Source organism: Herpailurus yagouaroundi, unplaced genomic scaffold (genome assembly GCF_014898765.1).
Source record: "Herpailurus yagouaroundi ecotype Mexico unplaced genomic scaffold, PumYag 163, whole genome shotgun sequence".
Classification (NCBI taxonomy): domain Eukaryota; kingdom Metazoa; phylum Chordata; class Mammalia; order Carnivora; family Felidae; genus Herpailurus; species Herpailurus yagouaroundi.
This window is the reverse complement of record NW_024412404.1, coordinates 62,458,581-62,474,341: the sequence shown is the minus strand read 5'-3', so window position 1 is coordinate 62,474,341 and position 15,761 is coordinate 62,458,581. Positions and strand designations below refer to the sequence as shown.

The following is a 15,761-nucleotide window of genomic DNA, read 5'->3' as shown; positions in this document are numbered from 1 at the left end:
TCACGTAGAACATTGTGGGACACCTGTGTGACTGAATGGGCACAAGGGTGAATGGATAAACAAAAATGCAGGAGGTGCGTTTGAGATGAAAAGCTGGGGCCAGAGTAGGTGACAGTTGAGGGCTTTGTGCATGCAAGGGTCTTTCTCTGATGCAGAAAATCTCCTTTGTTGGGCTCCTTACAGATGCGCTCATTTTGCAGAGACCGACAGACCTCGGCTTTAGGTAGCCCGAGTGAAGGTCCAAAGTGGAGGTCCTTTGTTTCATCACCCTTTTCCAAATAGAGAAATTCTTTTTCTCTCGGGGGTTCTAATTCATCTCCTTCTCCATCCAGAACGGACTTTAAGACAGCTCCAAAAATAAGTACCTTGGAAAGCATGTGGAATTTAGGAATAATAATGTGCCAGAGAAGCAAATAGGGCTGAAGACAGATGGGGGAATTATTTCCTTCAAGCAGACAACAGATCGCTTGCCGTTTTCTGTTGAAGACCAGAAGCATCTTCCCAGCAAAGCAGCCTGCCTCCAGCGGCGAGTGGGTTAGTGCTAAGTGGCTGCTCTCTGATGGGGGTCAGATGCCTCTGATCCAGCCCTCTGGTCACAGAAAGTTCACGACACCCATCATTTTAGCTACAAATGTGCTCAACTCCTCGCTAATGAGTTCTGGCCACTGCTGGCTTCTCAACACTTGGTTCTGGAATAGCATTGGAGGACACCTGTTATAGGGGGTGGTACGTGGGCCACGTGTGCTGAAGGGAAGGGGTCTCGGTTGATGGATGTGCAAAGAGGGGCCTAGGAGCAAATGGAAACAAGAATATGAAGACTTTGCATGAAATAGTTCCATGGTATATGGCCAATCCCTCAGGTGTGACTATGTACTTTGTGGGCGCCAGGGTAAAATGAATGCATGATCCTCATGTTAGAACAGTGGGGGGAAATAGGGTGCAAAAGTATGTCTGTTTCCTTCCTTCCATTGTCTGTCTCTTGATTTGCCCTGATGGTTTTTAACGTGCTTTTGAATGTTGGCGTAAGTGAAGAAAAATTAAGATTTTAAATTATTTCCATGCATTTTAATGTTCATCTTTATATGGCCTAATGCCATTTTTATCTCTCTCTCTCTCTCTTTTTTAAAGTTTATTATTTTGAGAGACACAGAGACAGCAAGCGTAGGGGAGGGGCAGAGAGAGAGGGAGAGAGAGAATCCCAAGCAGGCTCTGTGCTGTCAGCCCAGAACCCGATGCGGGGCTCGAGCTTATGGAACCACTGAGATCATGACCTGAGCCAAAACCGAGAGTTGGACGCCTAACTGAGTGCGCCACCCAGTTTTTCCTGCCTAATGCCATTTCTAACACAAATAGAAAAGCCCTTCACTCATATGTGGAACCACTGAAATGACACGGTTTTTATTGTGTTAATCTCACACATGCATGTATGTATGTATCTATCTCACGTTCACTAGAACAATGGAAACACTGCAAAAATCAACTCAAATTTTTGTCTCATTCTGTGATATAATCTCACTCGACCAACACTCCTCCAGTTGTCTGCTGAGTGAGGAGGGGCTGAGCGAAAAGGGACATATCGGAGCCCTGTCTCTCCCTCTCCTTGGGAGCCATCATCTCCAGCATAAGCAGGTGGCTAACACGGGGACGGTAACATGAGTAAGAAAGGATATGATACAGGGGCGCCTCAGTGGCTCAGTCAGTTAAGCATCTGACTTTGGCTCAGGTCATGATCTCGTGGTTTGTGGGTTTGAGCCCCACATGGGGCTCTCTGCTGTCAGTGCAGAGCCTGCTTCGGATCTTCTGTCTCTCTCTCTCTCTCTCTCTCTCTCTCTCTCTCTCTCTGTCCCTTTCCCGCTAGTTCTCTCTCTGGCTCAAAAATAAATAAACATTAAAAAAAAAAAGGATATGAAAAGGTTGCCTGGTCATTCGTGTTTCCCAGAAACCCACTGCCTTCTTTCCACATTTGGAGAATGCAGTGGGAAGTGTGGCCTCTTGGGGCGGTCAGCTGAACTTCCATGCATGGTAGGGTCACCAGAGTTTTTTTTTTATATGAAATTTATTGTCAAATTGGTTTCCATACAACACCCAGTGCTCATCCCAATAGGTGCCCTCCTCAATGCCCATCACCCACCTTCCCCTCCCTCCCACCCCCCATCAACCCTCAGTTTAGTCTCAGTTTTTAAGAGTCTCTTATGGTTTGGCTCCCTCCCTCTCTAACTTTTTTTTTTCCTTCCCCTCCCCCATGGTCTTCTGTTAAGTTCCTCAGGATCCACATAAGAGTGAAAACATATGGTATCTGTCTTTCTCTGCCTGACTTATTTCACTTAGCATAATACCCTCCAGGTCCCTCCACGTTGCTACAAATGGCCAGATTTACTTCTTTATCATCGCCAAGTAGTATTCCACTGTGTGTATAAACCACAACTTCTTTATCCATTCGTCAGTTGATGGACTCTTTAGGCTTTTTCCGTAATTTGGCGATTGTTGAAAGTGCCGCTATAAACATTGGGGTACAAGAGCCCCGATGCATCAGCACTCCTGTATCCCTTGGGTAAATTCCTAGCAGTGCTATTTCGGGGTCATAGGGTAGGTCTATTTTTAATTTTCTGAGGACCCTCCACACTGCTTTCCAGAGCGGCTGCACCAATCTGCATTCCCACCAACAGGGCAAGAGGGTTCCCGTTTCTCCACAGCCTCGCCAGCATCTAGAGTCTCTTGATTTTTCACTTTAGCCACTCAGACCGGAGTGAGGGGTCACCAGAGTTTTGGGCGTGAGGGACGCCCGAGTGCCATCTGTGCCTGGCACAGCAAGGAAATCAGGAAACACACACCTTTGACTTGTCTTCTGCTCCCACGTGTGCTCCCTCCGTCCCTTGGGATTTCATTTACAAAACGCACGTTCAAAGATAAAATTATTTAAGAACTCAAGGTGGCGAGACCAAAGCACTGGCTACAGAGGACAAAACCCGATAAATTGGACTTCATCAAACATGAACAACTTGTGTACATGAAAGGACATCATCAACACAGCGAGAGGCAGCCCCGCCTTCGACACGGATGGGCCTGGACGATGTTCCGCTAAGTGAAATAAGCCAGCCGCCAAAGGACAAGTATCAATGGACTCCCCTTTCACGAGGTACCCGGAATAGTTACATTCGCCGAGACAGAAAGTGGACGGCTGTCTGCCAGGGCCGTGGGGAGGGGAGAGTGGGAAATCACTGTTTAGCGGCACAGAGTTTCAGTTTGTGGGGATGAAAAAAAAAGTTCTGGAGACAGACAGTGGGGATGATCGCAGAGCCTGATGAATGTACTTAGTTCTGCTGAATTAGGCGCTTGCTATGCTATGTATATCTTACCACAATTAAAAGAAATTCAAGATGGCGACATCAAAGCCACATGTGGCCCTTCTGAGTGTAGGTCCCTGTGCCCGCTGCCTGGGTCTCACGCCTGTGAAGCTGCCCCTGCCCTAACTTGTATTTATAAATGCATTAAGATGATTCTCTGTCACTAGATGAGATCTCTGAGGTCAGGGTCCCTGTCTTTTTCTCTCACTCACTCTGTGTTGAGTTGAAACTCTAAGCTAAATTGGAGGTTATTCATGATACTTAAAAAAAAAAAAATTCAGCCTTATGTACAATTTACATACATTAATATTCATACATTCTATACGTGTACAGTTCATTTTGTTTTGACAAATGCATCCAGTCATGTAACCAGCACCAAATCATGATGGAGGGCACATCCACGACCCAGAAATTTCCCTCGTGCCCTTTGCACTTAACACCTTCCCCCAGCTCCACCCTGGGCAACCACTGATCTGCTTTCTGCCACTTTACTTTTGCTGAGTCTGGTACATCTGTAACTGAAATCAGTCAGCGCGCGTGTGTGTGTGTGTGTGTGTGTGTCCGTCCATAATAAGTTTCCATTACAACTTTTGGCATCTTCATTAAATGGATGATATTCTCTTGGGGCAGCAGGGAGGTGGGGGCTGAGGCCCTGACTCAGGTAAATGTAGATTTTTTTTTTATCCTGACTGCCATTTCTTAATTCTGACTTTGCATGAACTCTTACCTGCTCCAGGATTCCTTCCTAGACAAAATGAAGTTGATAATAGTCCCTTCATCTGGTGCCTTTGTGGGGGTGGAATAAAGTGGTATACGAAAAGTGCTGAGGGCAGAGATTGGCTCATCGAGATGGCTCAGTAACGCTTCGTTGTTTATCTTACGATTATTGGTGCATCATTAAGCAGAATTCTAAGAATGGCGTTTCCTCACCCCTAGAATGGCAGTGGTACCTTTCTTCTGCTGTTGCCATGGAGATCCCACAACTCCCATGAAGCATTGAGTGTGGCGCCTGGCACTTGATAAGCACTCTGTTGTGTATTATTATGGTTCTTGTTGTTGTTGTTATTATTCTGTTCTCCAGCTGTCGAGGACCCTAGTTTGCTATTCCTCACTAAGTAAAAGTCATCATCTTCTCTAATTCTGAGAAGGCATGAAAGTCCATTTAGACTGCTTGCTGCCAGTCTAGGCGGGGAAAAAAAAAACAACAACAAAAAACCCAACCACAGAAAGCAGCCACTAGTGTGAGATAGTGAGGCTTTTCTCCCAAGGGCCCCGGGAGAGGGCAGGGGGGGACTTCCGTGTGAACAGGTGAGCCAAAGAACAGGAAATACCCTAGTCTTTTTTTTTTTTTTTTGTCTCTGTTCTTTTGAAAGAAGAAAAACGAGCAATGGAGTTAAAAGCTGTAGGGTTGAGTGGGAGATTGAATCCTCAGAACTTTCTGAGATGTTCCGCCGCCAGGGTGACTCCATTGTATTCGATTCTGAAGTACTTGGGATCGTCCAGGACTCTAATTGAGGGAAAGTAGACAATGACAGTAAACAATTGCTGGGGAGAGAAGTTTCCACCTGGTCCAAGAAATGGATTCAGTTTCTGGAGAATCCTCCGCTCCCATTTATAGCGAAGAGGAATTGTTGCAAATGATAGGAAACATAATAGAACATGCTGAAAGGAATACTTAAGGAATCAGGGGAAATCTACCTCTTTGATATACAAAATAGTTCGGCTAAATTTGACTTTGTAACTGGGTAATTAACATGCCCGTATGACGGTGTTAGTTTTCCCCCACGCCTGATGTTTGCATGGAAATCTCCAGCCAAGTGCTTCGTCATTGCTGTTCTCATTTGTCCCTGCGAACAGACAGGGTCTGCAGTCACCGTGGTGGGAAAACAGAGTGTGAAATCTCTGTAGACCACTTCTCATCAGGCAGCCGGGAGAGGCTGCCTTCCCCTGTGAGTCTCACAAGAAGAGGAATGATTGAAATCATGCTTCCCCCTTCCATCCTGATTTGCCTCCTTTTCAAACCAGAACCCCGCCAGACTCCACCCTTAACAAAAGTGAAGGAGAAGCAAGGAGAGACCGAGGCATCTCCGTTCAGCTCCTAACAAGGGAACCATCCTGCCATTTGCAATCAGATAAGGGATATTATCTCCATAATCAAAGGCAATTGAGAATCTAAATGAAAAATCTAATGCTTTTCATGCTGATTTATTTTAGATTAGAAAAAGTTAAACCAGATGTAAACATGAAGAGATGAAGCCTGAAGAAGGAATCTTGGCAGAGTGGTAAATCTCCGTTTTGAGTTATTCGAGGTACAGGGTTGCGTTCGCCAGAAAATACGCTGTTGATCCAGAAACTGCTCTGACATTAATTATTGTTGCAGAAGAGAATTCGGAAGATTGAATGCAAACGTGCAATTCTGGCAAAGATCAATCATGCACCCAGATTCACCATGGAGACTGTGTCCGAGCGCCCAAATAGGTTGCGTTAACCCCTCGTCAGTCCGTGCTGGAATCCTCCTTGAGATGCAGCTCCAGCCTTCTGGCGAGACCTCCGACAACCCCAGGAGAAGACCCTGGATGCTGAAAAGAAATGGCTTTCTCTTTTTTTTGGACTCTGACGATGTCTGCCATCATCCTAAGGAGAAGACGCAGCCAAAAAATCCACCCTTGGTCTTTGATCCGTAGGATATAAGTGGATTTGGAATCTCCCCTCTGTTTTCTCTGTAAACCACGCATGTGTTCAGAAGAGGCAGAGTGGAGAGGTTCTGGAGGCAGGGAGGGTTTGCGTAGGCCTAGGAGTTCCCAGATGTTTGCTCTCTCTCTTCTCTACTTTTGCTGGGTCCCTCTTTTACTTGCTCAGTGCATTACAAAGCATCCCCCCCCTCCACACACGTGTGTGTGCACATGCACAAACATGCACACAGACACGGTAATATGGCGGATGCCGAGAACACTATGTTCCAGTTGGAGAGGGTCCTGGCTGTGGCATTTAGTAGCTCTGTGACCTAGAGCAAATTACTAGATCTCTCCGTGCCCCAGCGTCCATGTCCATCAAATACAGAGATACTGCCTGTCTTGTGGGGTCTGGACGAGGGGGGTATACGGAAAACCCAATCCCAGGGACTGGTAAGCTTATTAAATGTCTGTCGCACCGATCCGCGATTCTCCATCCAGAACTCTTGGGGCCAAGTGCGATTCAACGATGATTTCTTAATTTTATTTCAGGAAAGTAATACTTTACAACATTTCTAGTGGGATCTGAGGTAGCACCCTGTAATTAAGCTCACTGATGTTTTTGTAATAAAATGTATGAATATTCACACTAAATGGAATAAATTAATATTATAAATAGCCTCAGGTTAGTTGAGGTAAGGTTCGCCTGTCAGGTTCGTTTCCTGCAAACTCAGAGCAAAGAAAAAACTCTCAAATTTCAGAGCTTTTATGGATTTTAGAATTACAGATAAGGGATTATGGATCCAGGGTGAGCACTCAGGTATCTTGAAGGGAGAGTCGGTAAACAACAAACCCAGCAAAAACAACAGCATATGTGCTCGTCAGGGCCCAACTCTTACGGCAGGACTTGGGAGGTCAAGCGTGGTTTGTGAAGCGTTTAGTCTTCTCTAAATGGGCGGTTCTAGTATTATCGTCCCCACGATGTTCAGCTCTCGCTGGTTCACAGCTCCTGGCTGCCGAGTGGAATCCACAGATGATTTTCTCGTCCATGTTATCAGTGACCTAGCTGGTGGCAGGCTTGACCACAGAGTTCCTGCCGGTAGCGTGGCTGGTAAGGCTGGGTGGACCCCGTGAGGTAGCCCGTGGTGAGATGGTGTGGATGGTGTGCCAGACTGGGGTTAGGAGGGCTGGTGCCGGTGCCGGAGGCCCATGGTTTTGTCCATGGGCACTTATGTCTCTCTCTGGACCTTTGTTTCTTTATAAGCTAAGAACTGTATGTGTTCCTTCACCTCTCGGGCTTTAGAAGATGGAAATGACAGAGTGTGTATGAGAGAACTTTGCAGACTGGAGCGTTTCCTAGGATTGTGAGATGTCATGTTTCTTTGAATGTCCTGGATCCTAATCACAGTTTTCTTTTTCTTTTTCTTTTTTTTTTTTTTTCAACGTTTATTTATTTTTGGGATGGAGAGAGACAGAGCATGAACGGGGGAGGGGCAGAGAGAGAGGGAGACACAGAATCGGAAACAGGCTCCAGGCTCTGAGCCATCAGCCCAGAGCCTGACGCGGGGCTCGAACTCACGGACCGCGAGATCGTGACCTGGCTGAAGTCGGACGCTTAACCGACTGCGCCACCCAGGCTCCCCTAATCACAGTTTTCTATCTTCAAGGACTACTTGTTTTATTTTTTGATTGATTTATTTTTTTATTTTAGAGAAAGAGAGGTTGTGAGCAGGAGAGAGGCAGAGGGAGAGGGAGAGAATCCCAAGTAGGCTTCACACTCGGCACGGAGCCCAAAGCGGGGCCCAACCCCAGGACCCTGGGATCGTGACCCGAGTTGAAATCAAGAGTCGGACGCTCAACCGACTGAGCCACCCGGGCACCCCTCAATAAGTGATCTTAATCGCCTCGATTCCAGTCTGGGCTCCTTTACTCGTTTTACTAGGTTTGTGTGATTTGGGGAAAGTTACTTCACCTCTCTGTGCCTCAGTATCCCTCCCTGTAAAATGGAAATATTAAATCTCTTTCTCCCACAGAGTCGTTGTAGGATCCAGCGAGGTAATTGCCTGCATGCAGTGAGGCCTCAGTGGTAGCTCCTTGTGTGATCCCAGGCTTGAACCAGACCCAGGAGCCTCTGGGAACAGAGCTGGAAAACAGGGTCTGAGTCTAAGCCCCATTGTATGGCTTAGGTCAGTTACTGTCACCACTCAGTAAATAGCATTACTAATGGCTTCAGAGACCTAAGAGAGACAAAGGTTTGGAAGGGCTGAGGCAGGAGCCACCTGATGATCACAAAAGAAATAGCTGGGGGCCGATCAGTGTCTCCCAGTGGGTGGTAAATCCGAAGAACTTCAACAGTACCTTTTGTTTATTAGGGAATGCATTTTTGCATGTGGAAGGAGTGCCGCATGTATTGATTTGCGTATGCTTTTTCCGTTCTTTCTTTCCATAATTCTGTAACTCCCATAAATCCTAGTGGACACCCACCAAGGTCATGTGGTGCATTAACATCCAGCACGTGTGTTTACTCATGTGATTTCATAGCCCTTCACCCACCCGGTCATTCAGCACATGTTTTCAAAGACATCTTGTGGGCCCAGTGCTGTTCTGAGGGTCACTATCAAAGCAATGAGCAAAGAACTTGCTATGTGCCACTCACGTTTTAGGGGGAAAACAAATCAATAAATATGTGTCACACCCGACAAACAAGGATTAGAAAGAAACTACCTCAAAAGCATAAAAGCTGTGTCTGAAAACTTACCATGAGCATCATACTCGCTGGTGAAAGAGAGTTTTTCCTCTAAAGTTGGGAACAAGACAGCGGTGACTGCTTTTCCCGTCTCTGTTCAACATAGCGGTACAAGTCTTGGCCAGACCAACTAGGCACGAAGAAGAAATAAAAGGTATCCAAACTGTAAAGGAAGAAGTGAAGTCATGTCTGTTTGTAGATGATACGATCTGGTGTGTAGAAAACCCTAAAGGTCCCACAAACAACCTGTTAGAACTAACAAATGAACTCCGCAAAATAGCAGGATAAAAAGGCAATGCACAAAAATCAGTTGTGTTTCTATACGCTAACAGCGAACAATCTGAAAAGTGTATTATGAAAACAATTTATAATAGCATCCAAAAGAATAAAATACTTGGGAATTAACCAAAGAGGTGAAAGACGTGCACAATGAAAACTAATTAAATTAAAGGAAAATAAAGAAGACGTAAACAAATGGAAACATATCCCATATTCACGGATCAAAAAACTTAGTGTTAGGATATCAATACCATCCAAAACGATCGATGGGGTCAATGCAATCCCAGTGAAAATCCCAATGACTTTTTTTTTCAGAAATTAAAAAAAAAAACATTCTAAAATTCATATGTAATCTCAAGGGATCCCAAATATCCAAAACAATCTGGAAAAAGAAGAACAAGGTGAAGATTCAGACTTCCTGACTTGCAAACATACTACAGAGCTACAGTAATCAAAGCAGTGTGGTATTTGCATAAAGACAAATGTTTAGACCAGTTAACTAGAATAAGCCCTCTCATATATGTCACGTGACTTTTTTCAAGGGTGCTAAAACCAATCAATGGGGAAAGGATAGTCTTGTCAACAAACGATGCTGGGTTTGGCACCATAAAAAAAAGGGGGGGGCACTGGATATCCATGTGCCGAGGAATTAAGTTGGTTCCTTATCTACTACCATATTCAAAAATTAACTCTCATGAATCAAAGACCTAAATGTAAGACCTAAAACTCCAGAACTCACTGGAGAATATCCAGGGCAAAAGCTTCATGATGGTGAATTTAGCAATGACTTCTTGGATATGACACCAAAGAGACAGGCAACAAAAGAAAAAATAGGTAAGCTGGAACTAATGAAAATTAAAAAAAAATTGTGCACCAACACCAAAAGACCATCCCAACAGAGAGAAAAGGCAGCCCACAGAGTTGAAGGAAATATTTGCAAATAGTATCTGCTAAGGGATTAGTAACTAGAATATACAGAGAATCAAAGCTTAAGAACAACAACAAAAAAAAGGCAAAGGACTTGAAGAAACATTTCTTCAAAGAAGATGTACAATAAGCATGTGAAAAGATATTCAACATCACGCATCAGTAGGGAACTGCGAACCAAACTACAGTGAGATGCTGCCTCACATCCGTTGGGATGGCTACTATACAAAAAAACCCCACAAAATAACAAGGGTTGGTGAGGATGTGGAAAAATGGACACACTTGTGCACTGTTGGTGGAAATGCAAAATGGTAAATCCTCTGAGGAAAACAGTGTAGTGCTTCTCCAAAAAATTAAAAGTAGACTTGCCACGTGGTCCAGCCATCCATCCACCAATTCAATTATTTGGTGTAATTGAATAATTGAAATAATTGAATAATAATTCCAATCATTGAAAGCAGGAGGCCGAAGAGATAGATATTCGTGCAATCATTTCATAGCAACATTATTCACGATAGCTAAAACGTGGGAGCAACTGACCTGTGTCCCTCGAAGGATGAACGGATAGGCAACATGTGGCATACCCACGCACTAGAATCTTCGGTCTTAAAAAGGAAGGAAATTCTGACACGGGCTACAAGGGAAATAAGCCAGTCACAAAAAGACAAATACTGCATGATTCCACTTACACGAAGTACTGAGAGTAGTCAAAATCTCGGAGGTAGAAAATAGAATGATGGTTGCCACGGGCTGGGGGAAGATGGGAAGGGAGGAAGTTTTCAGTTTTGCAAGATGACAAGAATTACGGAGGGCAGTGCTGATGGTTACACAACATGATGCATGTGCTGAACACCACCTACCACATGCTTGAAAACGGTCACGTTGATAAGTTTTATGTTAAGTATATTTTATTCCAGTAAGAAAATTAAAATTAAAAAAAGAAATCCCCGTCCCACACTAGGCTTGGTAAAACGGAGTTGCAAAACGTTGCATCGCATACGGGCAGCAACCGGTTCCAGCCCGTGAGTAAAGGCTGCAGAGGTAAGGCTCTAATCAAACACGTACACAGGTCTGTGCTTTAACACATAACTGAACATTAAGCACTCGCTCTCCTTGTTCAGAAATCACCAGAGCTTCCCCGTCACCTAGGAAATAATATCCACATTAGCATAACATTCAAGGCTGCCCATGATCCTCTGTGATAGTCTGTAGCTGTGGAGACGGTAACTTGGACCACGAACATGGTTATAATGTTCATGGATGTATTAACACATGTGCTCTGACCTCCAGAGCTATTCTCTGGCATTGGATATTGCAGAACCCTCCGATGTTTTGCCATTATGAGCCATGCTGCAAACACGTCTTTGTGAATATAGCTTTAGTTGTATTTTGGATGAGTTAAAAACCCAAGGATTGTATCAAGCTGGGGAGGGACATGACCAGATTTGCTTTCTGGGAACATTGACTGGCGATGAGGTGGGGTCCGGGGGCTGCGGGGCTGAGGATGAGGAGGGCTGCTGTGGGCTCGGCAAGTAGAACGGGGGCTTCCACTAAGGCGGTGGGGAGAGGCGGATATTTAGGAAGCGTAACCAACAGGGGTTGTTGATAGACACAGCCGCTGGGGCTGGCCCCGGGGTGGCCGCTGGATCGCACAGTGACAAGCTTCAGAGGCACAGATCACAGTGGTTCAGTCTGGATTGCGGTAAACGGAGGACTGATGGGAGGCGAGGAAATGGGACAGAGAGAGCGTGGCCGTCTCCTCCAAGAAGGTTTGCGGCAAGTGGTGAGGTGAAGGGAGGAAGGTAATGTGTGTGTGGGGGGGAGGTTTTTGGTTTTGTTTTTAAGAAAGGTTTGGACTTAGCAATGTGAGGAAGGCAGAGGTGAAGACTGAGGAGAGAACAGGGATCCTTGAGGAGACAGGAGAGTAGATACCAAAGGGCACTGTGCGTAATTTACCCTGGAGAAGGGGCTTTGCTTTCATTCATTCTTCATTCCATCCTTTTTTTCCCCAGTAAATATTTATTGAAAGCCTCCTCTACGTCTGGCCCCATGCTAGCAGCTAGGAATATATTGGCAAGCAAGGCAAAATAATTTTCTTCTCAGAGCAGTTAGACTCTAGGGGAGGAGCAGCCATCACCTGTAGATTCACACGAGTCCCTGTGGATTTATAATTCAAAGTGAGTGTGCTGAAAAGTAGTGCTTCTGTAAGAGCTTATAAATCAGAAACCTGGTTTTGAGGCCGGTATCTGCAGGGACACTCCCACGAACGGGTCATGTGAGCCAAGATCCAGAGGAGGACCAAAGAAACAACATGCTCTGTGGGTGAAACAGCATGTGCAAAGGCCCTGCGGTGGGGAAGAGAATTTGTGTTCAAGGGCATGAGAGGAGCTCATACAGAGGATGTGGCCTGGAGAGAGGCGTCTGGGGATGCCACAGAGAATACCTGCTGCAGACCACACGGGGCTTTCTTGACGCTTTGTTCTCAGGGCAAGGAAAAGTGTTGCTGTTCTATGGAAAGGAAGTACAGTGAGCAACCAGCAGCAAGTTGAGTCACAGCCAAGCCTTCCCAGGATGTCCCTATTGGATTGAGACCTGGGTCGACGATAGAGATTCCCGAGTCGGCACTGGGAATTCTCCGACCCGTAGTGCCCAGAGCCTGTTCGTGATGGTTCCAGGCTTTGAAGAAGCAGGCGGCCATGGAGCCTACTCGGCCTGCCATTCGCTGCCAAATGCTGGGACCCGAGAGGGAGGGGAACAGTCCCGTGTCCAGAGCAGTGCACTTGGGTGTTTGTTATTTCGCCGTGGGGCTGGGGCTCTCGACTAGGACGGCACAGGGTGCGAGGAGGGATCTGCTGGGTCAGAATGAATCCTGTGCTGTCATGTCCCAGGTTAATTATCTGGCTACATTTGGTGGAGTTACTTTGAAAAGCAGGTATAAATACCTTTCTTGGAAGAGTCACACAAGACAACAGCCCAGGAAACGGGAGGCTTAGAATCCTTGTTCGGCCGGCTCCCTGCACGTCTGCGCCCCCTTCCCACCCCCAAGGCAGGTTCCAGACCCCCCTGCTTGGTTGTGTTTGAAGCGGCAGGGAGGTAGCTTGCTCCTTCTGCAGAATTTGGGATTTAAATGATGTCCCATGCCCGTGTCTCATGTCCCTGCACTTTTTATTTCCTTCCTGAAAAGCTTTTGTGTCTTACCCAGCATCCCCTATGACCTGTCCACGGTGAGGCCATTGCCTCTTCCGATCCCGCTGTGTTTACAGCACGCGTGTCCGAAAAGTCACTCTTCAGTTTGGGGGGAGAGTCCCTGGGGTCAGCGAGGGGCCACAGGGCAGACCCAGTGTGGAACGAGGTGCTCCGGAGTCTGATTCTAAATGTACAAATCCAAACCCAAAGTCTCGCCCACAGCAAACGGCTTTCAGAATAAACTTACAAAACCGACCCTTGCCCTCTAGGCAGAGAGAGCCGGCACCATAATCATCCTCGCAGACTGCACAACACTTTTGTATCTATTAATCTTATTTTCGTTGGGCCTTGCAGGCTGATTCCTGAAATCTGATTGCTTGTGGTTAATCAATTTATCAATATTTATTGAATGTCCGATTTCAGCTCAACACCCATTCGGCACTGATGGGCTCGAAAGGAAACATGAGATGTGGTTCTTTGCTCTACCGGCAAAATCCATGTTAGCCGATTGGTTTTTCTCCCTCCCCTCCTCCGCTGCCTCTTGTATTTTGAAATCATCGGAAACCTACTCTTTATTCATGTGCAGAGGTAGCCCGGGAGAAAATGGAGACGCGTATTCGTTAAAATCCGTAGTTCTTTCTTGGGAGATTGGAGAGATTCTAGGGACATTTCTCGGTTCTTTGAAAATAATAATGTACATTATTGAAGATTATATATCTGGCAAATGCAAATAAAAGACTGGGAAGGTTTCTCCTTATCTTCTAGATTCACAGTCGGCTCTTCTCGTCCCCCAAAGATCATTCTGCTTCGGAAAGAAATGAAGGTCTTTCAAAGCAGGTATAGAGCTGGGCGCTGATCGGGTGACGGTCCGTTCAAGCCTTTTTTTTTTTTTTTTTACTATCTCTCTCCTTTATTTTTATTAATAATGAGAGGTGCTTTGGAGCCTCGTCTCCCCCCACCCCGTCCCCGACCCATGATGCTAGCTCAGTGGCTCTGACAAGATTTGAAGCTGATTAGAATTTCTAAACACACAGGCTTTTAGGTTAGCAGTCCCTGACGAAGGAAACGATGCCCCAGAAATATTGGTTGCCTCAGGTAGTGCATTTGGAAGCCAAGGGTCCCGCACATGGCAGGGGTTCGGGCCAGCGTGGTGCGGGGTTCCGCCAGGAATGAGTAATGGGACACATGTGGAATATTCTCGCAACGGAGCAGGCGCGATTTAAATACAGGCCTGGTATCTGTGCAAACATAAATCATTCCTCGTGAAGCTTCAGTTCCCGGCCCCTGCATTGTAACAACAACACCAGGCGTGGTGGTTACAGTTCGTAACTTTTATGAAGTTTGTTAACATAAGTGGTGTGGGAACCAGTGGGTTTCGCTCACCTTTTCTGATGGTTCTGTAATAAGACTCCAAGGCTAGCATATTTCACTCAGAGACTCTAGCAGAGAATAAGCTCTAAAAGCGTGTTTTCAGGGCGTCTGGTTGGCTCAGTGTCCGACTTAACTGACTTTCAATTAAACGGACTTTTTTTTTTTTTTAAAGCATGTTGTCATGTAGCAAAATTTATTTTATTTTTTTAAATGTTCATTTATTTTGAGAGAGAGAGAGAGAACACACAAGTGGAGGGGTGGTGTGCAGGGAGTGAGGGAGAGAGAGATTCCCAAGCAGGCTCCGCGCTGTCAGCACAGAACCTGACGCGGGGCTCGATCCCACCAACCGTGAGATCACGACCTGAGTCGGATCGAGAGTCGGATGCTTAACCGACCGAGCCACCCAGGCGCCCCGGCAAATTTTAGTTTTGAATCCGCATCTCAGTTTCAGTTTGTAAATGGGGTAGATGAATTTGTGTCTATGGAGAAAAATACATGTGTGTCTGTGCGTCTGCGTGTGATCGTACACAGATGCTTTTGTAGCTTCTCTGTTCCTTTCTCCTTGCTGCTCACCTCTACCAAAGGCATCAGGGACCTGCGTTCGTCTCCATAACGGACACTGTCAGCCCAGGACAAATATATTATTGGGAAGAAGCTCTCCGAGTTTGTCCTTTCTGGAGCCCCAAAGCATGGCTTACGGCTTATTCTTTCATAGTGGCAGATATTTGACCGGATCCTTTAAAAACCTAGCCCAGAAATTGCTTGTGGTAAGAACGTGAATCCTCTGACAGTCGCTTCTGGTGGCCTGAATGGCAAGTCTCATGCAACACGTCTGGCCACCTGCACCCTGCGGGGAGGTTGGGGACGTGGAGGAGAATGCCAGGTTTTTCTCAGAGCGCTCGGAGGTAGGAGTGAGTGCAGTCTGGCCTGGGTGACCTAGATGTGGACCCGCCAGTCTGCTTTTCTCCAGGACTAGCTTAGCTTGAAATGGGCCTGATCGGGCACTTGTGCAGTGGAGCTTGTATTAGTGGTTTAATGACTTAGAAACCTGTACATGCTGGCCCAGAGGCCAGGGGTTAATGGTCCAGGCTGCAGGGAATGTGCCCAAGCAAGCCTGGGCGAGGAGGGAGACGCATAAATTCTGGCTTTCTTTCTCCTTCCTTCCTTCCTTCCTTCCTTCCTTCCTTCCTTCTTTTCTTTTCTTTTCTTTTCTTTTCTTTTCTTTTCTTTTCTTTT

General features: G+C 46.1%; 1 protein-coding gene across 4 annotated transcripts in view; it reads left to right on the top strand.

Annotated features, from left to right (window-relative positions):
* The window catches only part of CUNH10orf90 (chromosome unknown C10orf90 homolog), a 264,377-nt gene that overhangs the window by 54,704 nt on the left and 193,912 nt on the right, over positions 1-15,761 (top strand). For all 4 annotated transcript variants that reach the window (XM_040486763.1, XM_040486766.1, XM_040486756.1 and 1 more), the window contains exon 2: positions 13,920-13,991. Coding sequence is in view for 3 of the 4 variants with exons in the window: in XM_040486766.1 (XP_040342700.1) it covers positions 13,920-13,991 (72 nt within the window). In the remaining variant the exon portion in view is untranslated. The remainder of the gene's footprint in view (positions 1-13,919; positions 13,992-15,761) is intronic.